Genomic DNA, 17,503 nt, shown 5'->3' on the forward strand with positions numbered 1-17,503 from the left:
CTCAGTGTACTTTTTTGTAGCTGTGTTCTGCAGTGCTGGTTTTGCTTGTTCCAGTAAAGACAGTCTAAAATATTTTCTACTGATATGTATGCTGCAGCTTGATGTGAGTTGTGTGACTCTAGGTATTTTCTTTGCATTTCTCTTTGTCCCTTGTAGGCTTATCCAGATGAGTCTCATTCCAGGTTTGTCTCCTCCGATGGTGTTGATGGCTGTACTAGTTTTATCTTGAGAATAACTTACTAAACTGTAGAGATGTTTTTCAAGACATTTATATTGTATTAATCTGTTGGTTGGCAAACTTGATCTGCGCTAGTTTGCATTGTGTCTTGATTTTGAGGTGATTTGCATCTTCTCTTGACAAACAAAAGTAGAATTTGCTAATGTGGGCAACCTCACAGTTAGAGCTGTCTAGGGACAGTTCTTGCCTATACTGGCTAGCATGCTGATAGTGCAAGTTTACTAATTCCCAGATGAGTGTTGAAATTCATGAAGTATTTGGATTTTTCATTTTGAATTCTGTTCTTAAATTTCTCAAAGACAGTAGCAATGTTTACTTGCATCAATTTCCAAAATCTGAAATAAAAATATGCAAGAAAGATTTCATTTCATTTTGAAGTAAGAAAATGCTCTTCATTCTTTGAGTTTTTTTCCCTGTCAGGCTGCCAGGCTGCCTCAGACATCTCTTGCAAACAGATTGCTAATGTGGAAGTGTTTGCTGAGGAAATATTACTGCCTGCCTGGTTTGTTGTTGTTGTTTGGTTTTTGGGCTTTTTTCTTTCTCCTTTGGATGCTTGTTTTGCCTGTTGGGGCTTTTAGGACTGAGAGTGAGGGGTGTCTTCTGAAAGCACTGTGATATTGGAGGAGTGTGGAGAATTGCACAAGTAAGACTTTTTTGTCTGTGTCTCAGCTCCAGAAGTCTAACCTAACCTGGTACTGCCTTTCCTGTACCATAGATGATGCAGTGGTTTGATGGGGTAGCACCGTGGCAGCAAGCTCTTACTCAGCAGTTACCAGACCTGCTGCAGAGCTTTAGAAAGCAATGGCTTAGAACTGTGTCCACAGCAAAGCTCCAGTGGAACTGTAATAATTATAGCTGGCTCTGCTAAGAGTGAACTTTTCCAGTTATCTTGAAATTGTGCTCATCGAGTTGCTGTGTATTTTTAAGCATGCATTCTTTGTCTTGGAACCTTATTATCATGGTTTCATTGTTGTTTGCTTACTGTTTTAAATTTCCATGGCCCGGTAATTTTTCTTTGGTTATATGTGCTCACTCATTTCTCTCCATCCACTGAATTTACTTTTCATCATTTCCTTTGCATTTCTTCCACCAATATGCTGTAGAATTGCTTTAGGAGTCAAGTATCAAAAATCACTTCAGGAAGTAAGTACACTTTGCCTCTCTGAGTCAGGCTTCCCCAGTGTCAGTTTTCTGTCTTAAACATGTTTCTATTCTGCCTCTCAGCCGAGATGGATACTTTAGATTAACCTTAGGAGCAAAGTCTAAATCTTTTTTTATGTGCAAACATCTAAGTTATTATTATTATAATTCTAAACATCTGAATTATTATTATATGCAAACATCTAATTTATGCCTTAATTCTTGATTCTAGTTGATGTTTATGATGAAGCTGTGTTTTCTAATCTGCTTGTTTATTTCACTTTTTCCAATTTAAAGCTTTCTTACAGTTGGATAAAAAAGAGCAAAAACTAACCATCGATCACCCATCTGGAGGAGTAAGGAAAAATTACACTTTCACAAATGAAGAAGTAAGACAGATTGATCGGGAAAACCAGAGGTTGCTAAAAGAACTGTCCAGGCAGTCTGCAAGGCCAAGGAGAAGCAGCACGCTGAAGACGTCTGTACCGCTGCCTAGATTGTACCACAGTGCCCTCAACAGGCAAAAAGAGCAGCAAAGAATTGAAAGAGAAAACCTGGTAAGTTTTGAGTGTGGATGTGGATCAGTAAGTAAACTGAGGACTATCTCTTGTCAGATAAGCTGTTGCTAAATACTTAGAAAATAAATGAGGCAGCACATGGACCTGTGCTTCAATAAATTTCCATTACTGTAATGTTGGCATAATTGTTCATATGGGTGAGTTTCTTGACTTTTGGGAGAGAGGTAGGAATAATTATGGGAGGTTTTTTTCAGATGGAAGTGGATTTTAGTTTACTTGCATTTGCTCTACTTTGGTAACGTTTAATTTAAGAGGAACAACTGTTACTGTTAACACACTCAAAACACTGGAGAGCAGTCTGACTCTGTTCATTCTGCTTCATGCACCATGACTACTAGTCTCTCAAAAACAGGTTTGCATAAAATAAAACAATCTCTATGATAGCATCAAACCCATCATATTTGAAATACAGAGGATACAAAGTCAATGTCTGTTTTGGTTTTTGACTCATAGCTATCTCTGTCTTGGAACATTTGTAGCACTCTGCTACAGTGTAATGGCAATTACAATAGCTTACTTTACTGGAAAACAAAAATTCAGACTCATTTGTAGGGATATTGCCAGAGTTCTCAAATAATAGAAGTAAAACTGGTTTGAATAAGATATTTGTAGTAATTGAATTGTAATACATACATGTAATGACATTTTCGTGTCTCCTATGTATTTATCATTGTGTTTGAAAAAGACATACAATTATAGTTAAAATAATTGGAAAATGTATACTGGAAGTAATTTATTACTTTTTATCTTCTGTGTAAGTATAGGTTGCGATTTTCTTTTCTGTACTGATTCAACATGGAGAAAATCTGATTGGCTTATTTGGGAAAATCTGTTAGGTTTTCATTCTTCCAGCTTTCAGATATCTGGGTAGTTAAAACTTTGCAAATGAGGAAACTTTCTCCCCAGCTCCACTAGACTGCAGTTCACATTATACTTTAAAGTCTGAGAGAATTTAGCACAAGATTTTGTTATAGATGTAATACTTGTCGTTGGCTGAGGAAGAAATGTTTTTAGGCTTTGGTGTGTTTAGGTTGGTAGGAGGGTGTTGATGGTGTTTATTTCAGATGTTGAAAACAGGTCTTGCTTTACCACATGAACCTTGTGAAGAAGAATGTATTCTTAGGTGATGGGGAGGAAGTGCTGTGCCACAGTGCCTCAGGATGTAACAGTTACATGCTGTACTGTATAACAATTGATGATTACAGCAAATGATAGGATATTTTAAAATACACTTCTGTTTACTCAAAGCCACAACTCTTCTGATATATTGCAGTGTTTGTTCAAGACTGTCTTGCTTTTGCCACTTGCAGATCAAAAATGCAGCAGACCTAAACATGTAGAATCATTTCACATAGTGCTGCTTTAGTACGCATTAGAGATGAACGGTGGCTGCATGAAGTCCAAGAAATAGTACTGTTCTTTTACTGACTCATTTATAGTTTAGTTGTTCTTGTCAGCAATGTGGATGGACATGTTTGATACGAGAATTAACATTAGGACATTATGATAGTTTGGACTATAAAACCATTTGGTTTATTCTTTTCTCCAAACTGAGGATGATATATTCTGTTCTTCCTTTTGGATCAGTGATTCATCAGTGTGGCTCTTTCATTTTGTTTACCTTTGCTATCATTTTTTGCAGTTTTGTTTATGTTTTTATTCTGTCTGTATCTACACCTAGAGCATCACAGTTTTATCGTACTGATTTTTGTAGCACTACCTTTTGAGATTACAGGTGTGACATACTTTTCTCTGAGACTGTAAATGAAAGAGCAACCCTACCCTATTCGCTGATGATGGTTTTTTTTCTTCATATTGATAAAATTATGTGCTTTATGAGCCTGTTTTCTTCTGGTCAGCAGCTTTCCTCACCTTCATAAATTTAAAGAGGTAGAATTCTATGGACCTTTCTTATCAATCTTCTCTTACTTCTTGGGAATCTTTTTTTATACAAGGCCTGAGGGTACTGCATACGGGATATGGTGTTTGATACACCTTTGTCAAATGTTTGTTGGAGAAAGATGCAGAGTTTTGTAAATAATTCAAGAATAGAAATCTACAACAGTAGTCTCTGCAGGGGATTAAAGAGTTTTCGTGCAGAGATTTTGTTTTGCTGGTGTTGGCACAGCTTTTATAATTTCTTGTCCTGAGGTTAATAAGTTGTCTATGGAAAATGTTCATTTGTTCCACCAGAACATTCTTGGAGCATTCTTGGAGTAATGTCTGTACTTACTGTTATCAAAAAGTTTGATTTCTTTTGCTGGCATTTAGTATCAGAGATGATGCAGGAAAGTAAATAAAATTTTAGGAAGTTAGAGAGGAATCTGACCACTTTCATGCCTCCCTAGCTTTGTGAAAGGGTGTCACAGGAAAAACGTGTTTTTCCCACAGGCTGTGTTAGAAAGAGCAATGATGGAATGAAAAGATGCATTGCTCTGGTGAACAGTAGTTTTAAAGCAGTGATTAGCAATTTATGGAAAAAGCACAATTAGCAAAACAGATGACTGATAAAATTAATGCCAGAATTTTTTCCTTGATGCTTTTGACTGTGATTTCATAAAGGAGCCTTACTTTTGGTTGCTTTTTGGAGCTAGCAAGATCAGAGTGTGTCTCTTGCCAATAGAGGATGCTGTTGATTCAGAAAACATTCTACTCGTGTTTGAAAATAACTTCAATCCCTCTTGGATTGGAGTGTGACCGATGTGTTACTCTATTCCCATGTCAGCATATATGTGTGTCTGTCTGTATTGATACAGTAATCATTTTCACCCCTGTAAATAAGATACTGAACTTCATAGACCATATGCCATTTAAACTTTTAGTGGTTTATTGTGTAATGCCTGGCATATACAGGTAAGTGTATGGGGTCCTTGAAATACTGATTTGCAGTCATCACATCGTTCTTCAGTCACTTCATAAGAACTCAGAAAAAAATCATATCTCTGTGTTGTTTTCTAGTGGGTTTGTTCATCATTTTTATTAATTCTGACTAGGATTTTGGTGTTAGATGATCTCAGTGAGCTAAGCTGCTATGTTCAGTCAAGTTCCTAGGGAACAGTGATCTTTTGAATTTACACTGGAGTTTCATTGGAAGATCTTAGCATCTCTGGTTGGGGCAGTCCTCAAACCTTATCTCAGGAGGGATACGGGTGTTCCTTTTTTGTGGATATTTAGTCTTTCCATGCATTCTTGCATATTCTTCTTATACCTCATGCTGTTATGGCTCACTCTACATAAGACTCCATATTCTTCATTCCCTCACCTCTTATTCCCACAAAATGTACCCTAAGCCCTAATAGATCCAGTTCTGATCCCAATTCCAGTATACTGACCCTTCCACACAATTTTTTAAAAAATTCATTTGTGTTTCTCTGCAAGGGCTTTCTCTTTTCACTTACTTGGTTTCCTGAGTCCTCTGTGCTGCAGATTCATTATTGCTTCTGGCCACCACTTGCTGCAGTCAGTGGCCTCTACCAGCACAAGGGTTCTTCAGGGGACTTTCCCTTCTCTTGCAGTCAGGGCTGGCTTTGGCCTGCTGGAAGTCATGAGTCTCCTTTAGAAATGCATTTATTGTACTGCTATAAATGGATGTATATTCATTTGTCTCCATTTGATTTAATGGTGCAGATGTGCTATCATAGTTGGATGGGGAGTAAAGGGCAAGGGAGGGATGGTGCTTTTGGCCATCCTCCTACCTGGCTGACACCATGTACGAAGAAATATTCCTTTGATCCTGTGCTGCACCCTGCCTGCCCTGCCAACTGTGTCGTGCTGCAACAAGAGAAATAACTTCTCGATGTGGAAAGAAGTAGGAAGAGGGCCACTGGTTCATCAGGTTGTACCTGAACACATTGTACTTTCCTCCCTAGAAGTATTCCTTACTGTTTTTTCTCTGCCTTCCCTTTGTCCTGTCCCCAAGGACTAGCCCCAGAGTTAGAAAGCATCACCAGGCCTTAGATACTGCACACTTAGGTGGTTGTGGAAAGAATACCAAGTTTGTGCAGTCTCACTGATCTGTCTGGAGGAGAAAGATGTACAGAATGCAGTTGTGAAAGACAGTGTAGTCTCATGTGTGGTCTTCGGAACTCGGAAATATTCCTGTTTTGACTCCTCAGAAACTCAAGAACACAGAATTTTATATGATACTTTCACTTACTGAATTCAAAGGTGGTGTATGGCAAGCCAAAAGAAAATGTTGGTAGCTCCTGAGACTAAAAAATGCAATGCCAGAAGGTTTTTATGGCCTTGTCATAACAGGAAGCTGTGATGTGGGATTGGCACACAGATGTGCACAGCTAAAATATTCTAGAGTGCAGTATACATATAGAATAATTCTGTGATAATAGTATTTAGGCTATAGGCTCTTCATGATCAGATTTTTATGGTCTTCAGATTCCTAACCCAGACTTGAGATTACCATAGCACTATGCCAATTATAATAAAGACTGACTAATTGGCATGTTCAAGGAAGGTTTTGAACACTTTGCAAATGGCTTAATTTTGTGGGATTTCATTTTCTGTATCCAGCCCTTAGCCTGCTTTCCTTGTGGCATGGTTAGCCACACATAAACTTGATAGCTGTTCAGTTAAAAAGACTGTTCTGTAAATTGAGGACCTGTAAGAGTTTTCTGACTTAGTTAGAGCTAGTTAATGCAACTGTCAATTAAAGAAACTGACAAATACTTGTATTAATAAGAACAGAAGGCTGTTCTTGAATGCAGTTATCTGTTTCCCCCTAGACTCTGCAAAGGGACAGTGTGATCACTAACATCAGTGACATTAGAGGAGGCGTAATATAAATAAATTTGAACAGCTGTCAAGGCACACTAGTCAGCTGATTAGGATTCACAGGAGGTGAAACTGAAGCCTTCGTACTTTCAAAAAGCAAAGTAAACCAAGGAAAATTAAAAATTTTAACCTCTCTGAACTCAGTTTAAGAGTGCTACATTTTCAGTGTTTTTTTCCTTCCTTTTTCAACATAGCTGGAGAAAAGTTTTTACTAATTATGCTTGGGGTTTTCTTCTTTTTCTAACAGAGAGCTTTAGAACTACCTTCAGTACTCGCCTGATGTGTCCAAAATTGAATTAGCAGATTTTCTTTTGGCCCACTGTATAGCAGTGTTTTTTTGATTGTGTTGGGTTTCTTTGTTCTCAAATTGTTGGCATTTCTGACACTTCCATCATTGTCAATATGTATTTTAGTATCTTTATAGATACTAATCTACCTCCAGATGCCTAGATTTATAAAGGATTATCCTATTCCTAGGAGATAATCTTGCAAGAACACCTTCTGTGACTTTCCTTTTTTAAATATTCTAATATTTAAAATATTAGAATATTATTCCTTTTACTGTAAACTCAGTATTAAAATAAAAAAACGATGGGGGAAATGTAATCCAGGGAAGTCTTTTGCCAAGGTGAGAGGTCATTAGTGTTACAATACTATCTATATATGTTCTGAGCTTGAATCTAGAGCTCTGAGCACCTACAATGTAATTTAGAGCAACTGATAACTTTCCTGCCATTAGTGTCTGTTCCTCATTTTTCTGTATTCCTTAAAATTTGATTGGGAACATACATTTGCTTCTAAACACCTGAGTTATGTTCTGTAATCTGATTCTTTGATTGTTTAGATCAGTTATGAAAGTTTCTATTTACTTCAGTGATGCAGGATTAAGGCTCCAGAGATCTGGTACTTCAGAAGAGTAAGGAAGGTGTCAGCTTTCTCAGAAGAACATAAAGAATTAGTAGATTTATATGTATGACTGAAAAACATTTGCTCAAGGTGTTTGTACTATTGTACCAGGTGGTTCCTCAGTTAAGGACCTCAAGACTATGGGGTTAGTAATAAAACCATAAGAATCAGATTAGTTCCGGGTTACAGATTTAGTAGGTCAGGACTGCCATTTCACTATGTTGATGTGTTCATTTCTGCACACAGCAGGCTGTTTTCCAAACGGCAAAATTCACTACTGAAAATAGCATGGAAGTTAACATGTCTTGGTGCAAACCACACAAGAAGGCATGGCAACCAACCACAGGAGCTGTTTTCTCTAGAGGAGCTTTCCTTTAAACACTGCAGCACCACAGAATCTGTATCTGCTTTTTTGTAGCTCTTTTTTTTTTCTCCTTCATTAATGGTGCCTTGATACTTTTCAAAATACAGGCGCAAAAGCAGACAATTTTATTTAAGCTAGAGTGAAGTGGTATATATACATATATATATGTATAAAAAGCCAGTATGTTCAGAATCAAGCTTCAAATTACTGCAGTGTTAAGGTATGCAAATTCTATGAGGCTGTTACAGTTGAGTGCAGACTTGAAACATGCTTGTCTCTCACAGAAAAGTCACTTCTACAGTTTACCTGATCTATTTGTAATGGAACTGCATGTATTGACAGCTTCCATTTTTAATACTGAAGGTAAAATAAGTGATCTCTGCAAGTCTATAAAGTTGTATGAGCAGATGTGGATAAAGTTGTGAAAAGTGTTGGCTACAAGGTTTAGAGACAAGTTACCATTTCATGTTCTGTAACAGGCTTTAGTGAAGAGCTATTTCTAGCTGAAGTCCTTCCTTTGACTTTTGCTTACTTAGGTATTCCTGCTTGACGATAAGGTGGCTGGCACTTGATGCAAGCACTTGTGACACGTTACATCTGAGCCAAAGTCACTTGTCATTTCTCTCTTGTGCACTCTGTGCAGGTTTCCAGTGCCCATGCATAAACTACCAAGAGTTTGTAGATTCCTGTTACAGCTAGACAGTGACAAGTGACATCCTGTGAATACTATACTATTTCCTTAATCACTTCTTGTAAATTTTTAAATTCTTCTTAAAAAAAAAAATCAGTACATGATTAGGTGTGCAGTTTAATGGTGATACAGTTTCTTGACCATACAAGTATATATCTAAACAATGCATCTTATAAAGAGAGGTATCTTTAGTACTTTGGAGACTTATTGTAAGCACAGTTTGCATTCTCTCGTTGATAGGATGCATGTCAGAACCCAGACCAGCAAAGGTGGAGTCATTGCCTAATGTTTGCAAGCCATCAAATGAATTGAAATTAGTTAGAAGAGGAAATAAGTAGATCTATGTGAGGCAACCACTAAAGATGCAATATATTAAAAATGTGAAGTTGTTAATTGGAAGTTGCATGTAGGTGGGTATTTCCCAATTTGTCCTTTCATCAGGTCCTTTTTTCAGATTATTGAAATGTCTTAAACCAATAAATTCTGTTTCAAGTAGAAATAATTATGCAGAATAAGAAATCGTATCTTTAAAATACTGTGTAAGTAGTTATTCCAATATATCACTTGCCACATGATTTCCAGGGCTAATTTCAACAAGAGGAAATGATGTCTGCATCAATAATTTTAAACAGAATCTCTTTAAATTAGATTATGGATAAAATGAAGTCTCATAGATGTTTGGGCTTCATATACGGCAATATAAAATAGTCTGTTTGCAAAGCAAAGATTTAAAAAAAAAAACCCCAAACTTCTCATTCTACTGGAAATTTAGAAGGGAGGACTTACCAAAGATAGGATTAGAATAGTAGAACCCATTTCTTCCCTACCTTTGGTGATAGTCACCAAATAGACATAATTGTTTCAAATCACCATAAAGCACATAGAACTATGAGGTACTAAAGGTGTACTCAATGTAAAACTGATGATGTGCAAGGGATAGTTACGATTTGTGTCATAACACTGAGAAAAGAACTGAATAGCAGAGTAGCCTATGCTGGTCACCAGTGGAGGAGTTTCTGTTGTGTACTGCTAAAAATTTTGGGGCTTTTTGCAGTTCAAATAAAAATCAAATCGTGACTGTTTGTTTTGGGGTATCTTGTTCATTCTTTGTCTTCCTTGATGACATTTTTCTTCAATATTAAGGCTTTCCTGAAAAAACTGGAAGCAGTGAAACCGACAGCGGGTATGAGGCGTTCCGAACAACTGAGGGACTATCACCGCCATATGAGCTACATGAGTTCTTCACCTTCTGTAAGAAGGGCTAAATCTCCTTTCAGCCAGCTTAGTCCTCCAAGTAAGTACTTTGAAGTTGCAGATTATTGCATTCCTTTGCATATGTTTATCTTTTTATAATTCAGAATTGTGAAGCACTTACTGTTAAAAATAGTGAATATGTTGTCATCTTTAGATTGAGTGTTTATCAAATGGAAGTCATCAAAATGATTTTTCTGGTCACCAAAAGTGATTACTATATGCATTGTTTTGTTGCCATCCTAGATTTCTAATAAATGATCTTGTTGATCATCTTTTCCAAGAAGAAAAAAATCCCTGTAGTAAAGTGTTTCTCATTTTGCCAGTACCCTTTATTGAAAGAACCGAACCAAAAACCCCAAAATAACATCAATGAATGTTCATTCAAACTCTCATTCAGAAAATTTAGATCTACTGATAGTAGCCTTGTTTTTCTCAGAAACTCAGTGTGCAAGACTTGGAAGAAGACAGTGTGTTTCTATAGTACCATATGTGTCAAGTTAAAGAACCAAAGGCTTGAAGTTTTTTCCTGATCATTTGTAAACAAGTCATAATCAGCTCTTTTGGGGTTGTATTCAATTTACTGTGATTTGATTTGGTTTATTTGGTTTATTCTGAGCTAGAGTAATGAGTGTTGCAGTACTAACATAGCAAGAAGTTTTCTGCTCTGCTGAGCATAAGCATTCTCCCTTTGTGTGTTAACAGGAGTAACTTCAAGACCATCCACAGTACAAAGTACAGTGAACCAGAGGAACGAAAAGCCCGTGTCTGATTCAGCCAGTGGGGCATTACAGAGACCAAAATCCACTAATGTTCATGCTGCTTGGTTATAAGTGTGTTCTTTGCCTCGCATACTGAGATGATATTCAAACTTCTATTTTTAGTGCTTTTGTAAATTCTATGTGCAAAAATATTTTCTGCATTGTTTGGTGATTAAAATGCTTTGCATTTAGAGTAATTGCTTAGAAAATGGTCTTAAAATGGTATAAAATACTTCTATCAGTGTTTTCTATGACAGGAAGAACTTATGAAAGAGAAGGAAATATTTAAATGGACAAGTTAAATGGAAATTTAACTATTATTTTAGTCTCAGATCATAAGTGGAATTTGTATCCATAACATGGAAGGACAGAATTGCTGCACTACAGGTGCAAAATGTAAATAAAATGTTAAAAATATTAATACTTTATTACATTAAACTTACAAGCATATGCTTAATTCCTGTATTGTCCTTGCTTTACATCCTGGGTTTATGTGACAGCCTTCTGAATTTTGTAGGTCATGTTCTTGTGACTGAAAAACAGCAGTGTGAAGAGGTGAAAAGCAGATTGTGTATTCCTCCATGGTGAGCTATAATACTGAGGTGCAGAGGATGGTGTTTTGCCACTGTTAAGCATTTGGCACCTGGAGTGTGTTTTGTATGCAAGGCTGTGTCTCTTCCAGATCAAAAGGATTTTGGAACACATACTGGGAATTTGATTTTGGAACACGTACTGGGATCTTTGTGTAGGAAAGAAGTATCTGATAGTATCTGAACAACAAGAAAGACTGAAGTAAACAGCCGTTTCGGACTTAGTGTAAACAAGAGTAAGTGCTGGTTACTTCTCAAACTACAGAATGCTGTTAAGTAAGGGAAATAGTTCGTGGCCCTGCTTTGCAGATATGTGCTCTTCTCAGTGGGGATAGGTAAACTTCAGCTGCAGGAAACATCTTGAACATTGATTTTGGGTGACTACTAACCAGCATTTAGGGGAAGAAAAAGACAGTAGAAGATGAAGTCTTGTTACTTTTCTTGACCTGTTTTTAAATGTCATGTTCATATCTAATATTTGTAGTAATGTCAGATAAGCTCCAATAGCAACATCCTTTTACAAGAGGAGTAAAATTTAATGGTATTGGTAATCACAACAGTAGGTGGTATGGTTTATTTCTGTACAGAAAGGCAAACTTTCAGTGAGCTTGTTTTGTAGGACTGTAGCTGTATAAAGAGCACAAATTGTGATGCCACTATCTGTGGATATTGCTGAAACTTAGCTTGCTTCCCCAGCTTCTTCCCAGGAAGGAAATAGCTGTATTATGGATAAAGAAAAAAACCCTGTATTTGGTAATGCTGGGTCTTTGACATGAAAAGTGTATTACTCTTTACTAGTGCTTGCATGAGGGCTTAGGCTTTCAGGTATTGTGCATTGTAACACACTTTTTACTCGGTCCTTGTGACAGTTTGGCAGAGCTTCTTCACTTGGTGACTCGCAGATCAAATTTAGCTGTTTGACAGTACTTGGAACTTTTAACTTTAAAAGCAGCATTGTGGCAAACAGATTTGTAGTGCACTTATTATTCATGGTTAGGAACTGTTAATTTCTTTGTATAATGCTGCTCCATTTATTTCTATTATTGCGCTAATTAAAATTATTCTCTAAAGATTTTTGTCCTTGAATGTGACTATCAGAGTAACAGTTTAAACTACTTCTGAATGTTCATATTATATTTTTTTCTGTGAAGAAACTCACACAATGGATTACTTTTAAATGTTTCATCTTATTTAACTTTGGTATGAAAGTGTCAGTTTTGTATGTCATTTGTAAAACATAAGAAATAAAATATTTAACATGAATTGTCATTGCAGTGGCTTTTTACAGATTTTTATAATTGGTATTAATGTGCAAGGATTAGGTGAATAGCTTGGTGCATAGAAAAAAAATGCAGGTTTTCCATTGTTCAAGTGTTAGATATAAAGGAATAATAGTTTTGTCACTGGCTTTAGTTTGTCTGTGACCCGGCTCTTGCAAAGGTACAAAAGTTGTAATATCAATTGACTGTGACAGTGGGAGTTCAAGTAGCAATTGCAAACCACCTGCAACGTCCTCTGATCTCCAACCTCTCAGAGCTGATGGCTGCATTTTAGGTTACACTTTCAGCAAGTGTTCTGCTGAGTGCCACAGACTCAGGGCAGAGCTGCTTTCAGAAGAATGGTTAATTCATTTACAATTTTGAACTCCAACCACAGGTATCTTTATGGAGAGCACTGCCTGCCATCTCCCACACTGTGTGCATTGGCTGTTAAACAGAAATGAGCCATTTACCTGTGTTTTCCACACGCTTTATTTCATGTACTTTCTCTTAGCCCAGTGGCGTTTTCCTGCATTGACACTCCTTACTTTCCCTTTAAATAGTCCTTAGTCTCTATTTTGCCTTATTCTCTGGAATTTAACTTTTCATTTACACTTATTTGAAGTTTCTTTGCTTCCTCTTAATTATCTTGTTCAAATACACATTTCCCCCAAAGTTTTGTACTTCTGCCTATTACAGTGTCTCTTTGTAGCCAACTTAGATCTTCCCTTGCACATCCAAATGCCACTTGCAGCCTTATCAGTGAGCTAAATGAGAAGTGGATAGCTGGATTGTGTTAGCAAGCTGCTTATAAGGAACCATTAGGGAAGTGCAGAGGAAAGAGAAGGAGCAGAAACTGGCAGTTTTTAAGGAAAATTAATACACTTTGAAAACCACTAGAAATATCTTCTTCATAAACTTATGGTTTGATAGGCTGCAACCCTGGTTGCAACCAGGTATCTAGAAAAGCATTTAAGACAGCAACCATGAAAAGGGAGATGAAACAATCAGGCCAGGTTTTGTAAAAAAAAATGCATTTGGTTAATTTAAAAACATATAATTTTTTTGACCAGTATTTCCTAAATGCTTTTTGTCAAGTGGACAGATGTTGCTTCCAGGCACTGGTTAGTGGCTAGTACCTGCCTTCAGGGAGAACAGAGCTGCTGGTCTGAATCTTTGGCAGATAACCAGAGCTCTCATGCCGAGTGCCAGTGAGCTAGGACTTACCTGCATCTGACAAATGTTTCAACTATAGGAAAAGGATAACTGGAAGCCATACATATGAAGTAAAAGATGAAGGTGAGATAAAAGTTTATTTGATGATTACTTGCTTAGTCTTACCCTTTAACCCAGGCTGCCCAGAAAAGTTGTGGACATCCCAAGCATGGAAGTGTCCAAGTCCAGGAACTGAGTCTAGTAGACAGTGTCCCTGCTCGTGGCAGGGGGGTTGGATCTAGATGGACTCTAAGGTCTCTTCCAATGCAAACTATGCTCTGATTCTGTGGTTTTTGTCCTAGGTGGATACATAGCAAGTGCTTGTCCATATGTACTCTAACTGAACAACTGCAATGGCCACATGTCACTTTCTCTCCCTTGTCTAATCAGCCAGCCTGTTCTTCCATGCACTCACAACCCTGCAGCATCTAAAGTTTAAAAAGTGTACTGAGCATGTTCTGATCTCACTGGTAATTAATAGTGCAATGTCTTCATAATGGCTCAATGTGTAGTTATTTTAATAACTCCTGAGTATTCAATTCTTGAATCATTTTTGAAGTAAAATAAGCAGTAATGACTTCACTATTCAATGCTTCAAAGTTAAGGGTAATATGAACAAATTGTCAGGCATGTAAGACTAGATGGAAGCTTATCTTTAAGATCTTGGCTGCAGTACCCTTAAACCTAATCCACCTGGTTTTGCAGTTGTAGAATTATCAATAACCTCAGTAACTTCACCTACCTAAAGCTCTGTTGAAAAAGCTTTCAAGAGATAGCCACTAACAGTGTCCTGATTAGCATATCATCTTGGAGGACATGCTTGTAATGTGTTCAGTGTACTGAAAACAACAGGAAAAAGTTCATTAGTATATTAATTTATTTCATTTCAGTTTTAGTTCAATTGAACATCAGAGCAGACAACTTTTTCCTTTGTGACAATACAGGGAATTTTTGAAACACTGTATTTCTATATTTTACAAAGTACGTCTGAAAAATCAGATTATGGTTTCAAGCATATTACTGTATAGTTTGTCAGGGAAGAGGCTGCAGTTAGGAACTCAGCCTGCTGCTTTAGTATAGTTTATTATTTCAGACATACTTTACACTTAATATTATATTAAAAAATAGAGCTGTAGAAGAAAACATGATTTTAATTCATGTTATGTCATCACAGTGTTGGATAGCTAGAGACATTACTTAGTATAATATTTAGGACAATCTATTAAGAATTCATAATATTAGATTTTAGAGTAGGTATAAACCACTTATATTTTGTCTTTTGACAAAATCTATTACCTGCAATTTGAAGTATAATATATACACATGTTCCAATACAAATGGTGGAGGAATTCTCATAGAAAATGTAACTGTGATGTTGTGAACAATCTTTAAATTAATGCACCCTTATCTCTGCCAGATATGTTACTCAAATTTTATTCTGTTTCCCTAGGAAATATCTTGTTGTCCATTACATCACAAGTTTGTATTTTTAAAAAAGTTGATTGAGAACAATTGAACTACTGCATTATGATGTTAAGTTTTAGACATACTTCTTGATTTCATCATAAAGTACTAATACAAAAGCTCCGCCCATGCCTCTCAACACATTCGACCAGGCACCTTTGAAGAACGCTTTGGATCCTTCATCTTTAGCTATCTTCCTCCAGCAATCAATTGTGCCCTTATACATAATATCAGCTGTGGAAACAAACATAAAGGTTAGAAGGCTTAAAGTTATACAGCAAGTATGTTTCAACTGTTGTATCTGTAAAATGACAAGGAATAAGCAAAGTACAGCTGAGGATTTAAAATTTAATAATCGATTAAGGAAAATTAATTCTTCATAGGAAATCAAGTAATTTCTCAATCCTTTAGATCAACATGATAGAAATAACCAGCAATGTGTTCTCTGTAGGTTTTTTAGGGACTCTAATGAGAAGATTATTACTTTTCTATAAGACAAAAAAAAAAAACCAAACCAAAAAAAACCAAAAAAACAAAAAAAACCACACCCCACCACAAAAAACCCCAAAACCCCAAAACCCCAACAAAAATACTCAGTATCCCCTATCTTATCTTGATGAAGAGAAACTTTCTGCAGCCAGAACACTACAGGAGCACTCATTCTTACCTCCCTTTCGGCCAGACTGCATCATCATCCTACGTCGCACAGTATCAAAAGGATAAGAAACCAGCCCTGCCACTGCAGTGACACTCTGGGCAATCATCCAGCTCACTACGATGTGCACATTCTTTGGATCAGGCAACATACCTGTCATCAAGAACAAATGAACAGAATCAGTACAGAGGGAAAGGGCTGTGGAAGGAATAATCACCCACCAACCCCGGAGTTAATCCAAACCCAAGCCACCTCAGAGCAGCAGGTACGGGGAGGCAGGAACGCGTGTCAGAAACACCTGTGCACATTCCTAGCACTCCACTCAACTGGTGCTGAGCCAAGCCCTGCTTGTCCTTGTATTGCCAAGTGCCCTAGAGTGCCTTTACTGAATGGATCTTCCCTTGCAGTCACTCCTCCATGCACTTCTTACCCTTGGCCGTGTCGTAGACCCCAAAATAGGCTGCTCTGTAGATGATGATGCCCTGGACAGACACACTAAATCCTTGGTACAGGCCCCTCAAGCCATCAGACTTAAAGATCTTGACAATGCAGTCGCCCAGGCCAGAGAACTCCCTCTCACTGGCTCCTTTGCCCACATCAGCCGCCAGCCGGGTCCTGGCGAAATCCAGCGGGTAGACGAAGCAGAGGGAGGTGGCTCCCGCCGCACCCCCGGACGCGAGGTTCCCTGCGAAGTAGCGCCAGAACTGCTTGTGCCTGTCCACTCCGCCCAGGAAGATCTGCTTGTACTTGTCCTTGAAGGCGAAGTTAAGGGCCTGGGTGGGGAAGTACCGGATGACATTGGCCAAGTTGCCTCTCCAGAAGGAGGCGATGCCCTGCTCCTTGGGGATGCGGACTATGCAGTCCACGATGCCCTTGTACTGCTTATCGGCCGTGATCTGTTTGCTGGCATGCTGGACCTGCAGGGACGAGAAGGAGGAGGGCGGCACGGTGAGAGAGGGGCACCGCAGAGGTGACTCCAAAAGCTGAAGGGCACGGACGGGGCCGGCCCTGCACCGAGGCGGTGCTGAATGTCCCGGGCAGCTCCCGAGTAACCGGAGCCGGCCGAGCTCCTTCCCATATTTAGTCACGCCGGCAGCGCCCGCCGCGCCGGCACCACCTGTGGCGCGGCACCGCCGCCCCCCGTCGCCCTCTCACCTGCAGTAGCAACTTCACTCTCTCGATGGGGGCGACAGCCGTCTTGGAGACGGCGGCGGCGATCCCGCCGGCCAGAAAGTCCTTGACGAAGCTGAGCGCTTGGTCACCCATGCCGCGAGCCGGTCCGACAGCCCCACCCGGAGAGAGACAACCAGCGGACACTTCCCCACCCCGCCGGGCAAATGTCCCCGCGGCCCCCGCCGCCCCACTTATAGCCCGCGGCCTCTCGCGATAGGAGGAGGCGCCCCCCGGGGCCGCGGGCATTGGCTGCGGCCCGCCGGGCCCGCCCCGCCATGCTCCCCACAGCGCCGGCCGCGAGGGACGCGGGGCCCGGGACGTTTAAAGGGCAAATTAAAGTTATCTGCTGCCTGCTGGGAAACGCGGTGTCACAGCATGTGCCCGCTGTATTTATAGCTCCCGGGAGGCACCGGAGGGAACACGGGGAGCT

General features: G+C 38.9%; 2 protein-coding genes across 9 annotated transcripts in view; one reads left to right on the forward strand and one right to left on the reverse strand.

The window, feature by feature from the left end:
* Window positions 1-12,570, forward strand: part of CFAP97 (cilia and flagella associated protein 97) — a 31,162-nt gene extending 18,592 nt beyond the window's left edge. For all 8 annotated transcript variants that reach the window (XM_063402113.1, XM_063402110.1, XM_063402114.1 and 5 more), the window contains 3 exons: window positions 1,676-1,935; window positions 9,849-9,999; window positions 10,662-12,570. In XM_063402113.1, coding sequence (XP_063258183.1) covers window positions 1,676-1,935; window positions 9,849-9,999; window positions 10,662-10,789 — 539 coding nt within the window. In that variant the 3' untranslated portion in view covers window positions 10,790-12,570. The remainder of the gene's footprint in view (window positions 1-1,675; window positions 1,936-9,848; window positions 10,000-10,661) is intronic.
* Window positions 12,571-14,640: 2,070 nt separating this feature from the next.
* Window positions 14,641-17,257, reverse strand: SLC25A4 (solute carrier family 25 member 4). Its single transcript, XM_063402126.1, has 4 exons — window positions 17,056-17,257; window positions 16,331-16,817; window positions 15,913-16,053; window positions 14,641-15,479 (listed from the first exon to the last, which is right to left on the reverse strand). The coding sequence occupies exons 1-4, from the start codon at window positions 17,164-17,166 to the stop codon at window positions 15,322-15,324; spliced, it is 897 nt and encodes a 298-aa protein (XP_063258196.1). The 5' UTR covers window positions 17,167-17,257; the 3' UTR covers window positions 14,641-15,321.
* Between the last annotated feature and the right edge of the window lie 246 nt (window positions 17,258-17,503).

Source organism: Prinia subflava, chromosome 7 (assembly GCF_021018805.1).
Source record: "Prinia subflava isolate CZ2003 ecotype Zambia chromosome 7, Cam_Psub_1.2, whole genome shotgun sequence".
NCBI classification, from domain to species: Eukaryota; Metazoa; Chordata; class Aves; order Passeriformes; family Cisticolidae; genus Prinia; species Prinia subflava.